General features: G+C 39.5%; 2 protein-coding genes across 2 annotated transcripts; one reads left to right on the top strand and one right to left on the bottom strand.

Annotated features, from left to right (window-relative positions):
• Positions 1–88: 88 nt before the first annotated feature.
• On the bottom strand, positions 89–4,507 carry txndc12 (thioredoxin domain containing 12 (endoplasmic reticulum)). The gene is made up of 7 exons (XM_079232657.1): positions 4,388–4,507; positions 3,111–3,171; positions 2,774–2,826; positions 1,909–1,982; positions 1,669–1,738; positions 1,090–1,173; positions 89–969 (listed from the first exon to the last, which is right to left on the bottom strand). Exons 1-7 carry the CDS (start codon positions 4,485–4,487, stop codon positions 890–892), a joined length of 522 nt encoding a protein of 173 aa, XP_079088783.1. The 5' UTR covers positions 4,488–4,507; the 3' UTR covers positions 89–889.
• Positions 4,508–5,009: 502 nt separating this feature from the next.
• LOC306742084 (transcription factor BTF3 homolog 4-like) lies at positions 5,010–9,802 on the top strand. The gene is made up of 6 exons (XM_079224424.1): positions 5,010–5,081; positions 5,655–5,714; positions 6,906–7,019; positions 7,649–7,850; positions 9,022–9,081; positions 9,344–9,802. Exons 2-6 carry the CDS (start codon positions 5,661–5,663, stop codon positions 9,388–9,390), a joined length of 477 nt encoding a protein of 158 aa, XP_079080550.1. The 5' UTR covers positions 5,010–5,081; positions 5,655–5,660; the 3' UTR covers positions 9,391–9,802.
• Positions 9,803–15,419: the final 5,617 nt, after the last annotated feature.

Below are 15,419 nucleotides of genomic sequence, written 5' to 3'. Positions count from 1 at the left end.
TTACAGCTGTGTCATAGATTCATCTGGCTCACAAACAACTCAGTACAACAAACTTTATTTGCACACTTGGCTGTGTACATGTATAAAATACATCGAGACACATAACCAATGTTTCCATCCCTCATTTAGAGTTTAACAAGGCCGGTAAAAAACAAACTGTGTGGTGTCACTTCACGTGCAGCAAAACAAATGCAGGAACAAACTAATGTAGATAAATCTAAATAAGAACCATTATTTTAAAGATTTTGGATAGTAATCAGAAGTACAGAACCCATGTTGCAGTGCATGGGGAAATACTTTCACACATAATTAACATACTGCAGAGGATCTCTGGAAGCGCATTGCAGTTGGTGACTATTGATCTTGGGTAAAAAGGAGCCCCTCATCATTGCTGTTGGGTTAAAAAAAACAACCCTCCACTGGTTAAAGTGAATTACAAAGTTTTGACTCCAAGGTGTCTGAAACTTCTTAACCAAAATATCACAGTTGTCTAGTGACCCACTAGGCAATTTACTTAAACGTGGCATTTTCCAGATGTGACGTCTCCATCCAACAACAGTGTACAAAAAGGAGCGTTAATGATAGTTAACTTGTCTACCTTGAGTTGGTTATGTCCTCTACAGGCAGTGAGTACAATACATGGAATTTAATAACGGTAGATTACAAATATACATGTTTTAAAACAAAGGCGATGACAGGAAAACAAGTAGTCGTGTTGGGAAAAAGAAAAGTACAAGACAGAAATACTCAAGCACCGATTGTAATGGTTGGCTTGGTCCAGTGAGGTTTCTAAAATAAGAGTATACTTTGCAAGTGAAAGAGGGCGCTCTGAAGCACAGGCTCAGGTAGAGAAAGTGTAGCCCTTGCAGCCCGATGCCCGTCTGCCTCCTCACAGCTCGTCGGCAGTGTGACCCTGCTTGTAGGCGTCACCCGTCAGCTTCTCCTGCGCCTCCTTCATACCGGACACAACTGAGCAGGGAACGCACACCATGATTATCAAAGTCATGACCAGCGGCCATTTTGGAAGAGCCAGCAGCTACCTGTAACACACTTTTTTCCACGGTAAAATGATAATGTATAACTGTTTACCTTGTTCTGCGTTGCTGTAGAAGTACTTGTAGTTTGGATTCCCATTTTTGTTGGTGAGTTCAGGATGGACTTTACCGCTGGGGTCTGGGAGGAGTCAAATAAAGAGGTTTGCTCAGTTCAAATCGATGTTACAATCTAAACAATATAAGGATGCAACTAGCCCTTTTTATGAATTAAGTCAATTGTGGGAAAATTTGACCTTTTATTTAATAAACATTGTGGCATAAGATTCCTAGGATTTGTCCTTTTAAACTTTAAATATTATGTTTAGTGCCACATACAGGTGATATTTTAAACTAGTTATTTTTTTCTTTTGTCCAATCAAAAGGTTGACCATTTCTATCTGCCATTTATTCTTCTGTCGAACATCTGTGCACATGTAGAATATGCCCATTTCATTGTGTTGTCCAGTTAATTTACCAATCCTTGAATAGTAGTTTGCTTTTTCAGTAAAATTATGAAAAAGTTGCAACATTTCAAGCTACTGAAACTTCAGGCATCGTGTGTTTATTGAGGAAGATAAAATGTCTCTGAAGGAATCCCACAAAGTGTTTACACACTGATTCAACCCCTTAGTACCAAGGAAAAGAATCCGAGGAATGTATCCACCATCAGGGCTGAAGGCATCATCCTTTGGTTCCTCTTCATCCTGTTCAAACAAGAAGTTACTGATCATTTACAAGACTGCAAACAACCCATAACCACCTGATAATATATACATGTTAATGTTGGCTACGAGCACAATAATTAAAACACAGAAGTTAATTAGACCCTGGATAATTTAAATGAACTGGGTAAGGCCACTCAACCAGTCCTTACCTCGAGGTTGATCATAACAAAGTTGTGTGCAAGTTCAGAGATTTCCTTGGACTCAGCGAATTTGGGCTTCAATGCTGATGTAAAAGCAACACAAAAATACAATTAATTGTCATCTTGCATTGCCATGAAATCTTTAATAGTGTCCTGTTCCAGATGGTGATTAGACTTCCCAATGTTTATTTGTATGATATGGTTGGTTTTCTGTCGAAACGGAGGAATGGCTCACATCTCACTTTTAACAGTGGATGTAAACAGTCAACTTAATATGAACGGTCAATATTTTCCAGTAGCATGTTGTACCGTTTTATCCATGTTACTTAACAGACTCTTTTAAATCTAAAATTGAACCAAAGCTCTGCAAAAACGTCACTCCCCTCTATCCCAGTTATTAAGTAGGCACCTTGAAAACATCTTGTCCCTGATTGGTCACAGTTCAGATAGCCCATTGACCTATTCTTAAGGTCAAGTAAAACATTTATGACATCTCACACTAGGAGAAGCACAGGTGTAAATAATACAAATACGTAACGATGACTTCCTGGGACAGTTGAATAGAACAGAGACAGCATTAGTGTCATTAGTTGCACCTGTGCTTTTCCTACTAAAACAAGTAAAAATGTCTGCTTTGAAAAATGTCATAAATTATTCTGGTAATTATCATCTATTGTTTGAAGGTGTAAGTCAGTGTCCAAGGAAACCACACGTTCTTTTAACTACTTTATTGACAATGAATGGGAAAAGTGTGGTTTGACTAAAGGGCATGAGCTACTTTTACATTTAGAGGTGTGTAATAGATTATTAATCAGACATTGAGGACAGTTCTTCACCAGAGGCTTTTATAGTGAAAGGGAGAACGCGGTTTTACCTTTGCAGGCTCCACACCAGGTCTTGTGGATGATGAGCATGATTGGCAGCCCGCTGTCATCGTAAACACATGAAGACATTTATTAAGACAAACTGAACACCGGGACAGTGAAAACTTAACGCCGACTTTAGTTTATTAAGCTTGCGACTGTAGTAATAAACAAATATACACTCCTTAAATAAAACTGAGTAAAAGCTACTCATAGTCTGCTCCAGTTATTAATGGACATAGGGGAATTACGTTTCATACCTCAGAGCTAATAGTTGTTCTACAAAAAGGCAGCTTAGCAAGGTTTCAGGAAGTGTTTGTAATATTTCAGCCCTCAGTGTGAACTCACCTGGCCTCAGCTTCGCTCTTGCCGTCATCCAGCGTCCTCCAGTGGATGTTATCTCCAAAGCCTGCAGGGGAAAATAACTAATGAGCACACCAGCATTGTGGAACTGGCATTATATTTCTACGGCAGGGTGGGTCTGCCCTAAATACAGTATCAACAGAAAGAGGGAGGAAACAAATGAATGGTGGCAATTTAATATTAAGGTGCAGGGACAAATTGACTCTGCTCTCTCTCACCGATAACTATTTACAGTAACTAGCTCGTAGGTTTATATGGTAGCAGTGGGACAAGTAGTCTATATAGCAATAGGTTATATTGTCTCCTCTTGCCAGGTGTATCCACATGCAGCTGCACAACATGTGGCTTTTATCTTAGATAAGATTTGTTGGTGGGCTGCTGACCATTTTATAGTATGTGAAGTTTATGTCTGTTTAAAATGACACTTAAATTCATGAGATAGCGCATGTGCAAGCAATTATTTCTGTAATAATTACATTTCCTTCACAGTTGAAACTTTATTGCATAATAAGTTGGTAAATGGCTGCAAGTTTTGTATGCAGTTGTCCAGTGTACAGAAATTGACAAAACCAATGAAACACAAGATAGATAGAAATCCATATTTTAATGCGTCTAACATAATAACACTGATGAACCTTTCTGGGCAGTTTATATTGCTTATGAATGATAATATATGCTCCTTCATTCATGTATACATGTTTTATTTAATTATGTTGATGGGTTAATTTGCAAAAACAGATATGCCATTTTGAATTATTATTTTCTATAAAAAATGTTGTGTCCTCCAGGGATTATCAAACTGGTTGGTGTTAGTTTATTTATTTTAAGAAGAGCTATTGTTTGTTTTTGCAAATTAAGCTGCAAATTAGTATTACAAAGAGGTACATATTTATTTTACAATTAATACTAATTATCTAGAGGCACACAAATGTCTTTTGGGGGAAATTAAGTTGTCATCATCTCAGTCTGATCTCAATTGAATAAAGAGTCACATTAAATGAAAGTATATGTCTGTAGAGTGATGCAATTGAGCAGTAAAACCAGTCGGTTCACCTGAAACTGGAAATAAAGAGTTGATGCGTGTCTGGTGATAAGCACGCCCTCAATAAACTCACGCTACCTGTCCCGGACACAGACTGTGAGTTGCAGGATACTCATACAAAGACATGTAACGTTAGCTCTCCTCTGGCTGTGGTGACTCTCATTGACCAGATATTCTGCTCGCCTCAGTTTGTATAATAACTAAAAAAATATAAACTCACCTTTCCCGCTGGCTGCTTCGACAACATCTTGAAAGCACGTCAACGACAACAAAACCTGCAGCGATGAAAATAAAACGACGTTCACGAGAGACCTTTGCATTTTGACTGGCCTTATTTCACTTCCAACCGCGGATAGAAGCTAAGAGCACTTCCTGTTCGAGACCCGGCGACCCGGAAATTTAACCGTTACCTTTCACAGTAAAAGTCTGTCCATTAAAGTTACGAGGTTTTGTGTGTGTATGGGCGTGTTTGCGCATGTGTGTGAGTGGCCTCCTCCTCCTCCTATTGGTCAGCAGTGACTCGTTTTCCATGTTCACGTCACGTCACATCCACTCAACCGCGTGCTCCAGCCTGCGGCTTCAACCTAGTCAAGCTAGACCACGAAATGTCAGAAAAAGACCGGAAATCAGTGCGAAAACAGAAGCTTAATACTCGCGGCACATGTAAATAAATAAATATATTGAGGATGTAACGTGTCAAATCTCACTCAACTATATTATGAGTGATACTTTTAACCTTTGCGATCAATATGTTCTGTACATACAACAAATACGTACTGTTGTGATTCATGGTTGTTTTATTGTGAAAATACCGATAGAAAGTATCTTATCTTGCTGCTAACTTCACGCGGGATCAAGTCGCACCGCTTCATCGCTACTGCCGTTAACGCTTCAACGGGCTGTCCTTTTAAACGGTAAAACAGATCATTATTGTGCTTCGTGGTTCACAACGGAACCGGTTTGATTCATCACTTAGTTTAAGTTGACGGTATCTTATTTTCCTTGACGGGAACAAAAAGCTCGTGAGTCGGTTCATCTTGTCCAGTCACCAGCTAATACTAGCTGCAATAGCACTCTAGCTAACGTCGGTTAGCTAACCAACTAGCAACAGCTACATTACACTTGCATGTCATTTTAAAATTAAGCTCCAGGTACTTTTCTGTTTTCTATTCAATTCATGTCAGTTGAGTCTGATAGTCGGCATGTCGTCAGTATAACTTTCATCTGACCTGTAGCAGTCTGCTAGCTCGGTGCTAAAATGTGTTGAAATGAGGATAAGTCATGTTAGCTCTGGTTGCCCAACTCATGCTGTGCCCACTTCAACAAGTCACATGTGCTCCCTTAAGTTGCTCGTTGTTTCTGTAGATCCGTGCCAAACTGTATACCTTATAGTCAACCCATTAATTTAACTTTATTTGTCATTTGAAATTATGTGAACGTCATGGGAATATCATACTATTTAAGCTGTCTTTTTCATTCACAAACAGAACACTATGAATCAAGAAAAGCTTGCAAAACTTCAGGCACAAGTGCGGATAGGTGGAAAGGTACAGTATACCAACGTTACTAATTTTTTTTGGGGGGGAGGGACTTGCAGTAATACTACTGAATCTCTTGTACTCTGTTGACAAATGCCCAGTATTGAAATCTGAATCTGGGCTTTCAGATTTGCACTTTCGTTGACTCGGCTGTTGTACATTTTAAGGAGTGTGATGGCATTCAGCACTTGCCAGGTTTTTCCTCCTGACCTCAGCATTCTCTTTATCGGGGAGAGAACCCCCCCCTCAGTCTGTGGCCTCTGTGGCTTTGTACAGCTGCATTGTGAGGTCTTCAGCCAAACACTAGGTGGCGTTATTTGTTTTTCTTGTGACACGGGCCTTGTGACCTTTTCCAGATACATTGACATTCTCGAATACAAAGTACATTTACTTTATTTGCATTTTTCCAGAAGTCAGGAGAAGATCTCATGAACTTTTGTTAATTTTTACTCTCAAATCATTAATTTTAAGTTGTGCGTTTTTGATGCTGGGATCCTGGGTCACTACATTCATTGAGAAGTAAAATCCATGTGTGAAGCATGTTTTGATTAAAAGCAACATTTATTCAAAGTAAAAGTTCAGAACCTCCTTTTGTTTTAAAGTTATTTTAACTTTTTGGACTTATGAAATGTGTACAATTGTTTCATTGGAACAATTGGAAATGTCAATAATTAAGTGTCTAAACAAATGTAAGACGGAGCACTTTCCTTCTTCTGAAAATGACTGTACAGTTTCCAAGTCCCATTAACTTATAGAGTCTTATTTCTAATCATGTAGCAGTGATAATAAAGCATTTTGGTTCTTTAACAAGGAGTTGTTGCTTGGACTCTTGGGAATCGGTTCTCTTTTTTTTGTGGGCAGTATTTAGCTTACTTGTGCATAAGAGCACCAACTTTTTGTTGCATCACTGTCAGATCTCGGTAGGTCTTCCTTAAAGGCTTTTCAATGTAGTGATCCAGGTTCTTTCAATGTATTCACATTAGTAAGAAGAAAAATGTCTGACATTTGTAAAAACACTGTTTTGGTCAAAAATACACTGCTTTAGTAAAAGCTTGTTTAATTAAGATTCCTGGCTTTTAAGAACTAGTAATTCAAGTGTTTGAAACCGCTTCACCATAGATGTTATTTTAGAAATGAATAGATAATGTGTCAAAGATGGAATGGAATTCTTTTTGCCATTCACACCTGTTGTTTCCTCAGGGAACGGCCCGCAGGAAGAAAAAGGTTGTTCACAAGACGGCAACAGCTGATGACAAAAAACTCCAAGGCTCGCTGAAGAAACTGGCAGTGAACAACATTGCAGGGATAGAAGAGGTGAGCTATCAAAGGAAAACGAATGTCAGCGTTTTACTATTGCTGCAGTGTTTTTTCTTTTTTTGGTGTGTCTGATATGGAAAGATAAAAGACCGGAGAACCTTACATAGGCACTCTCCTATCATGTCATCTCGTTTATTTATCTTTTAGAGCGCTTTTATTTGACACTCTTCCACAAAGTAATTTGGATAAATCAAAGCATGAAAAACGAATACAACTTGAAGATAAGACACTAACCTGATGCACACAATTCACTTACTCTTTCATTCACGTTGTAGTGCAATTTTACTTTTGTATTTTACAGTAAATTATTAAAAATATACTCAATGTAAATCAGACAAATAACACATTTTAGACACTTTTTACCTATTTTATTTTTTCTTGGTTTATTTCAGGGATTTTTTTGTTTGAACTGAGGGTCTAAGGATGTAGTATATGGTGATGATATCATATGCTGTAAAGCCCATTAAGCCAAATTTATGATCCTGAATGTTCATCATCTTTTATATCTAAAACAGACACCAAAAGTAATTTACATAGGTTACTTTTATGTAATATCTTGACGGTGCAGAATCTTGCAACAGGTTTTATTTTCTCAGAGTCTGACCGCATGGTTTCTGTTTCTTCAGGTGAATATGATAAAAGATGATGGGACGGTGATCCACTTCAACAACCCCAAAGTGCAGGCGTCTCTGTCTGCCAACACCTTTGCCATCACGGGCCACGCTGAGAACAAGCAGTTGACGGAGATGCTGCCGGGCATCCTGAGCCAGCTGGGGGCCGACAGCCTCAGTAGCCTGCGAAAGCTGGCAGAGCAGTTCCCACGGCAATGTGAGTACACACTAGGGCTGTGCAGTATACCGGTTCAAACCGTATACCGGTTTCAGATTTCCATACGGTATGAATTTTTCATATACCGTCATACCGGTGGTTACACGTAACAACTGTTGGTACGCTAAGGCGGTCAACTAGACAGCGGTGTTGTCAGCGACCAGCGCCGTCAACAAGCCGTGCATATCCACAGGAACAGCAGACGGCAACATTTTTTTTTTTACAGTTTAATACCGGGAGCGCAGTGGAGCTACTTAGCTGTGAGTGTAACTTCACTCATGGTTCAAAATTACACGACCAAAGTGCATGCTGGGAAGTTGGGCGGCGAACAGCTGTTTGTGTGGCGTGTCTTTCCGGTCTGTCTCTTCCTGTTTTTTTTGTTGCGCGAAATCTACACAGAATGCAATTCGGCGCTGTAATTTTATAACAAGTGTGAACTATAACTGAACCCAGTTACACTGACAGGTAAGTAGCTCCACTGCGCTCCCAGTATTAAACTGTACACAGTAAATGTTGCTGCCTGCTGCTGTTGTGGCTATGGACGGCTCGCTGACAGTACTGCTGTCTAGTTGACTAGTGCTGTTAATGGAATCAATGTGTTTACTTGTTTAAAAAAAATATATACCGTGAAACCGTCAGAATCTTACAAAATACCGTGATATGAATTTTTGGCCATACCGCCCAGCCCACGCACACCCAATGTCCGAGTTCTCCGTGGCCCATTACTATCAGGAATATGCTTCTAAGTTTTATAGTCGGCAAAGTCGGCAGCTTTTATGGATAATTAGATGAGGATGAAGGGTGCTGTGGTGAGAAAAGTGACCACCTTTAACTCCTGCCGTATAAATGACCCGGACATCAGCGGTTCATGGTTGAACTAAACACAGAAACATGAGGGCTTTAAGACATTAGTTTACTTAAGCAGATTTGTGTGACAGCTGTGTTTATTTAGAATCAATTCATAACAAACGGAGCTTAAATCTATAAATGTGATTCAGAGAAACCCGTTATAGCAGCAATGACAACAAGGACTGTGAGGAAAGAGGAAAAAGTGTATTAAGTGCAGATATCAGCATACGGTTTGAGCATCTAGATGATTCAGTTTAAAGAATTTGGAGTCGACACTTTTTGGCCACTAATCGCTTGTGTTTGTCTTCTATGTGTTTTGCAGCGATGGACATGAAAGCAGTCAAGGAGGTTATTGCAGAAGAAGAGGATGATGACGTACCAGGTATAGATCATTATTGTTTTAATTTAATGAGTGATTTAAAGTGCTTTTCTGGGTTATGGTAAAGCAGTAATTCTTCTTTTGAACTTTGTTTGTTTCCAAAATGACACTACATCCGTTTGGGGTTGTTTATTTTGTATTCTTATTTTTATGTGGTCTTATATCAGTGCTTCAGTTAAAAATATAGGTTTAAACAACTCTATCATTTCACAAATTGTTAAGCTGTTAAATAATCCTGATGCACTTTTTCTTTTCCGTCTTATAGATCTTGTGGAGAACTTCGATGAAGCCTCAAAGAATGAAGCAAACTGATGAAACCTTCTTTTCCTCCATCAACCGTTTTATTTTTTTACCTCTTATGGACTCACATTGGGCATTTCCTCTTGTGGAGAAACGGTTGGTAAAGGTGCGATGCATCATCATCTCCGGAGACGTGAACGACTGCGGTTTAGCCTGCCACAACAGAACAACAACAACATGCAGATACAGTAGGTTTTGATTTCAGTAGGCTGAGATATTGTGGACACATCACGAAACGAGGATCCGCACGACTCTCTGCACCTAAATGACTCCAACTGCTTTAGAGATGGGCTTTCCACATGATCAAACGTGGCTAGTATTTAAGAGATTGTTTGTTTATTAAATTACAAATAAAGTGAAATCGTCATTCACTTTACATTATAGAGCAGTGATTATGAATTTAATAAAACATTTTTGGGCTATTGATGCATCTCGTTATTACTTGACTTGTGAGATTGGTGCTGGCCAGACTTGTCAGCTTAATGCCAGATGATGGCCAATGAGACGCGTCAGCAGTATTAGATTTCCCTACATGTCTGCTTTGAGGAGTACATTTGAAGAGGTGTTTGAGGCGCTATATATATATATATATATATATATATATATATATATATATATATATATATATATATATATAATGATTTTAAAAGTACTTAAATGTTGTTTCAGTTTGATACATTTGCTCATTGGTCATGTTGCTGTGTTCAACTAGGAGAATCCTCAATCAACAGTGGTAGAATAATATACTATATGTAAATATAAAGTGTCAATTACAAGTAAAAGTGGGGTTGAAAAGTACAACACATCCCCCTGACGTGAAGGAGTAGCAGAAAATGTGCAGACTTTACCTATTACAACCTCACACTGGATATGGATAACTTTTTCTTTTAGTGTATTTATCTTTAATTTATGTATTAGTTTTCCCCTGTTGTGGTACAGAAATTAAGTTATTTAATTATGTCAGATTAAAGTTTTTTTTTCTATTTTCTATAATATTTTGAATCTATAAAGAAAACAACGACCTTCATTTCCATCACTATTATCTACTAATACTATTTTAGAGAGAGAGAGAGAAATACTTATTTTTATTTCACACATTACGGCAACACATCCCGTTTCATTGATCACCGCTGACGCTCCTCTGCTGCATCGTGCTGATCAATGAGCTGCATTGTCGGTCTCTGCACAGCGGGAGAGGTCCTACAAGGTTACCGGGATGAATGTGCCATTTTGGCTCGAGTGTGTCTTCCCGTGTGGGGGGGGGCGTAGCTGCGGATCCGCCCCGGGGCTCACCACACCACCTGCAGCCCGATTTGAGCTAAAATGTCCCTGCTGCTGCGGCTGGACCTCACAGCACAGGAGGAGCTGGATGGAGCTGAGCCGCTTTAGAGATGCATCAAGTTGTACAGTGACAGCGAGGTCAGGACCGGAAGCTGTGTTGTCGCCCTTAAAATAAGAGCTCAGAAACAACACTTTTGAAAGAATTTTTAGATCAGGGATGTAAAACTAAAGGACAGGGAGTGATCAGTTTTTGTTTTTATTAGCGTAATATGTATTAAAATAAAGCCTTTAAATGCTAGTGATGGAATTATTGCAATGACTACTATTTTGAAGTATTTTAATGTGATGTTCCTTGTTCCTACTTGTTGCTACATGTTTGTAGGAGATAATCTATGTACTTTCTAGTGCTTCCACCGGTTTACACATTGATGCATCAGTAACATAAATATCATAATTAAATATATATAATAACAGAGGGACCAACTGCTGCATAAGTTGTGTTCTTACATTGCTTGCTGTACATTTATTTATTTGCTGTACATATGTATTGATTAACCATACACATCTACACTTCAGATTAACATATATACATATTATCAGAAATACATATACACACGGCTTTTAATTTCTTCATATAATATATAATAATATAATATTTAATTGCAGTATTACTTTTACTTAAGTAAAATATTCGAATACGTCTTCCAACTCTATTAAATGTGACGTGTAGCCACACATTTACAAGTAGGACTTTTATTTTTGAAATACATAACCGGAAGTAGTGTATCTCCATTCTGGGTGTCTTGTCGGTTCTCCTTATTTTTCCCAATATTAAATCTTGGGGGAGGGATCCTCGAGTGTTGTCGCACAACTACGGTAGACTACAGGCTGTACTTTCCGACTTGTGCTGTTTGAGTTCGGAAGCGGAGGTTCTTCACGAGGATACTCAAAAATAGCCTTCAAAGGCGATTAAGTATGACGGATACTGACAGAGGTGCTCCGCGGGACTGCACGTAAAGATGAGGATTCATCCGGTGAGTAGCTGAATCTGTTTTCGTGACATTTCTCATGTCTGTTGGTGTCCGAACGTTACACCCCGCCATTGCAACGGCAAGTGTTTCATCAACTCAGCCGAAGTCGGTGCGGAATGTGTTTCGCGGTCCGTTTAGCCCGCGTCACGAAACGGCGAGGCGCGCCGGGGAAAAGGTGGCGTGACGGTAACACTATTTTACGTTCAGTTACACAACACGTTAACGCGGCGGCTTTGCGAGCCGGAGCTGAACGTTCACTAAAAAACGCGAGCGGTGCAGCGGAGGCGGAGGAGGAGGGTGATGTACTTCCAGTGACTGTGGGGAACGGGCGGAGCGAACCGGAGGGGGAATGCGTGTCAAATGACCGTTAGAAAGTGGCCGTTGGCCGCGAAGCCCGCCGAGTCCACGGCCGTTGCGAGTGTCCGTCAGAGCAGCAAGTCGCTGCCGTCGTTCGGCGCACGACTACCCGCTGAACCGCTGGAGCCATTCCCGGCTCCTCGAGTCCCTTGGTGCGCCCTGCTGCCTTACAGCGGTGTTATTCGGTCCTTACGTGTTTAAAACAAAAATATTTTACCATTTTGTTCAGTCGGCTTGGTGAGAACTGTTTGGGAAACTTCCTTGTGGCCTTTCAGCGTGGACGTTGAATTCAGCTAGCAGCCCAGCTAATACAACTAACTATGAAGTTATTAACTAAACCTGTGCTGTTGTGATTTGTGTAGCTGTTCGGAAATAACCTCCCACGTTTAATACCACAGAGTAGTTTCCCGTGGGGTTACCCAGTGTACCTGTGACTAATATGAACCATCTGAGGCTGTGTTTGGCCTGTAGGCAGCAGCCACAGCCACAGTGACACTTTATGGTTGCATCATTTAAGCTGATGGACATTTATCTAGCTCTTGAGAGTTGGTTTGTTGGTACCATGTCTTTTGCATTTACCCCATCGTCTTGTTTCATGGCCTCTAGTCAAGCTCTGGAGGTGGATTCACGAAGACCAAATGGGGCCCATCCCAGAGCCACCTTGAATAGTAATTACTAGTGAGGAATACAAAAAAAAAAAATTTGTCACTGAAGAGAAAGCCAGATCGGATAACATTTAAAGTATCTGAAAAGGCTAAGACGTTGTGACTCCGATCATTTTCTTGGCATCTCTTCAGCCTTAACTGACTGTCCAAGCTGGAGGTAAAACACATGCAGGACACTACACCCTTAATTTGGGGATGAAACTCAGGGGGGTTGATTGAGTAGACTGATCCAACAGGCTCCCCATGCAAAGACCAGCTCTCGTGTGCAGAGACGTCCTAGATGTAGGTTACTGTACTCTTTCAGAAAGTATTACAAGTCTCTCCCTGATGGCAGCCCAACCACCTTTCTCCTCTTGCATTTTTTCCCTGTCTTGTAGTTATTAAATGTAGATCAAAACATAAGGGAGAAAAAAAGAGATGATAATAGCTTTTGACACTTGCTGTGAAGAACAGCAGCTCTTTGAAACAGGAGGATAGTCACACTCTTTATTTTTTTACCTTCTTCAAATCGCTACAGAGTTATCATTTTAACCTCTTGTCAAATAAATTATCTTTTCTTTTTTAATCATTGAGGAGAGTGACCTTTTTAGAGGATGCAAACCTGTGACATGTTTTTATGTGTTTTCCTGTAATTTCTTAGATCTATAGCAGCACTTACTAAATATAATGACAAATGGTCTTACAGGAGAATTTAGGACAACTCCCAGTCGGGGCTTTAACCATTACGTAATAATGTGTCACTCAGTCATGCGATCATGTTGTTAGAAAGTGATGTCAGTCCATTCTTAAAGAGAGAGGAAGTGATCATTTGAGGTTTCCTGTGTTCACCCCGAGTAGACGGCGTCTGAAGCATGTGTCTGTCGGATGGATCTAAAAACAGTGTTTATCAGGATGTGAGTTTGCAATCCCGGGAAGTTTGCAGTACCTTGGGTGGGAGGGGGAGGAAGAAAAGTAGAAGAAGTAGTCAGTTTCCTTGAACTATTTACAGAGATTATCGCTATCAATTATCAGAAAGTAGTAGTAGATAGTACTGTCACGTATGACAAAGAAAAGCACTCCTTACATTTGAGATGCTGAAACCAGAGAATATTTTGGCTTTTTGCCCCAAACATTCCGGTATTTAATAGTAGATTATCTATTTAGCTATCTACAACAAAAGAAAAATAGCCTATTGCTCCCTCTATAAAATCCGACTCTGTGAAGTTTGGGAGCCCCTAAGAATACAACTGATTTTGATTTTAAGACTAGTCCTAAGCATTGACTTAGATAATTGAAACAATTCTGAGCAAAGAAATGTGCTTCCAATAATGACACAAAAAGTCAAAGCACTCAAGTGCTGTCTGAAGGAAACCCAAGTGTTGTAAAATAAGCGGCACATTGAAGTCCCCAAATAGAGGACGGAGTCCTAAAACCTAGAAATTTGTTTTTCGAAGTTAATGAGTTTTGTTCTGCGATATAAAATGTCAGTACACCTTGTAAATGTTCAGCTTTTACGTGTCTTAAAAAAAGCAGTTTGCTAACACGTTGCTAAATGAGACTATGACATGTCATCATGTGGACTAGTCCACTTCTACAGCCTCGTTGTGTACATACTCGGGTGCAGTTTGTATTTGTTGCTTAATATTTGCTTTTTACTTCTGCTGATTGCCTTCATGCCCCAAAAGTAATAAACGTGTTGTTCATTTTTGAAGATTATCTCTCTAAACAAAACATGCAAGTATCATAAAAGTTTGTTTTCCAAAGAGTTTAATTTCTTCAACAATCAAAAATCCAAGGAGAAATTTCCATTGGCTTTTCTTGATGAGGGAACCGGTTGAATTCTCACTTCCGGGGATGACATACAAAACTACGTTACCCTGGAGCTCTCTATTCCCCGACGCACTAAATCAAACAATAGTAGGCCTCCAAAGGTTATGCGTCAGGGCTGCATCGTACAGTTCATCATAGTTTAATGCACAGCGTGTCACGATTAATCCCTTTGAAAGCCTCCTCATCACTCACTGGAACATATGCTTCAATATGTTGAATCACACAAGAAATTAACTTTTGAGGAGATGTATTTGCCCATGATACTAATTACAAGGATGTTGACAGTTAACCGAATTGTGAGCTGAGATATTGTTTTGGTTAAATTTAAGTACTGTGTTTTGAGCATGAAAGTTCATTCCTAACCTTGGGATTAGTAAATGTGACATAACAATAAATGGTGCACTTGCTGTTTTGCTGTTTTGCACTTGCTGTTTTGCTATGGTGATTATTTATTTTCTTTTTTTCCTACCAAAATGTATGCCGTGAAAAGGTTCTACCACCATAACATAGAGGAACGCAGTGCATTTATGAACTGAAAAAGCCATCCTCTTGCAGGAAGTGGATCTCCAAAAATAACGATCGACAATCAAATGAAACAAGAAAACATCAAAATAAATTTGTGAAAATAAACCAACCTAATGTAAGAAAATATTATTCAAATAAACCAAATCCCAAATGTAGTTGCTTTCTATATCAATAATGTAATAATCTACTAGCTCCATCCTCCAAAAAACAACAACATCCTACTCTCTCCAACAATCAGCAGTCAAGGCATGAGAATGATCAACTCTGAGGCAACGTCACACACACACACACACACACACACACACACACACACACACACACACACACACACACACACACACACACACACACACACACACACACACACACACAC

This window comes from Taurulus bubalis (assembly GCF_910589615.1).
Source record: "Taurulus bubalis genome assembly, chromosome: 1".
In the NCBI taxonomy this organism is placed as follows: Eukaryota; Metazoa; Chordata; class Actinopteri; order Perciformes; family Cottidae; genus Taurulus; species Taurulus bubalis.
This window is presented reverse-complemented; position numbering and strand designations above follow the sequence as displayed.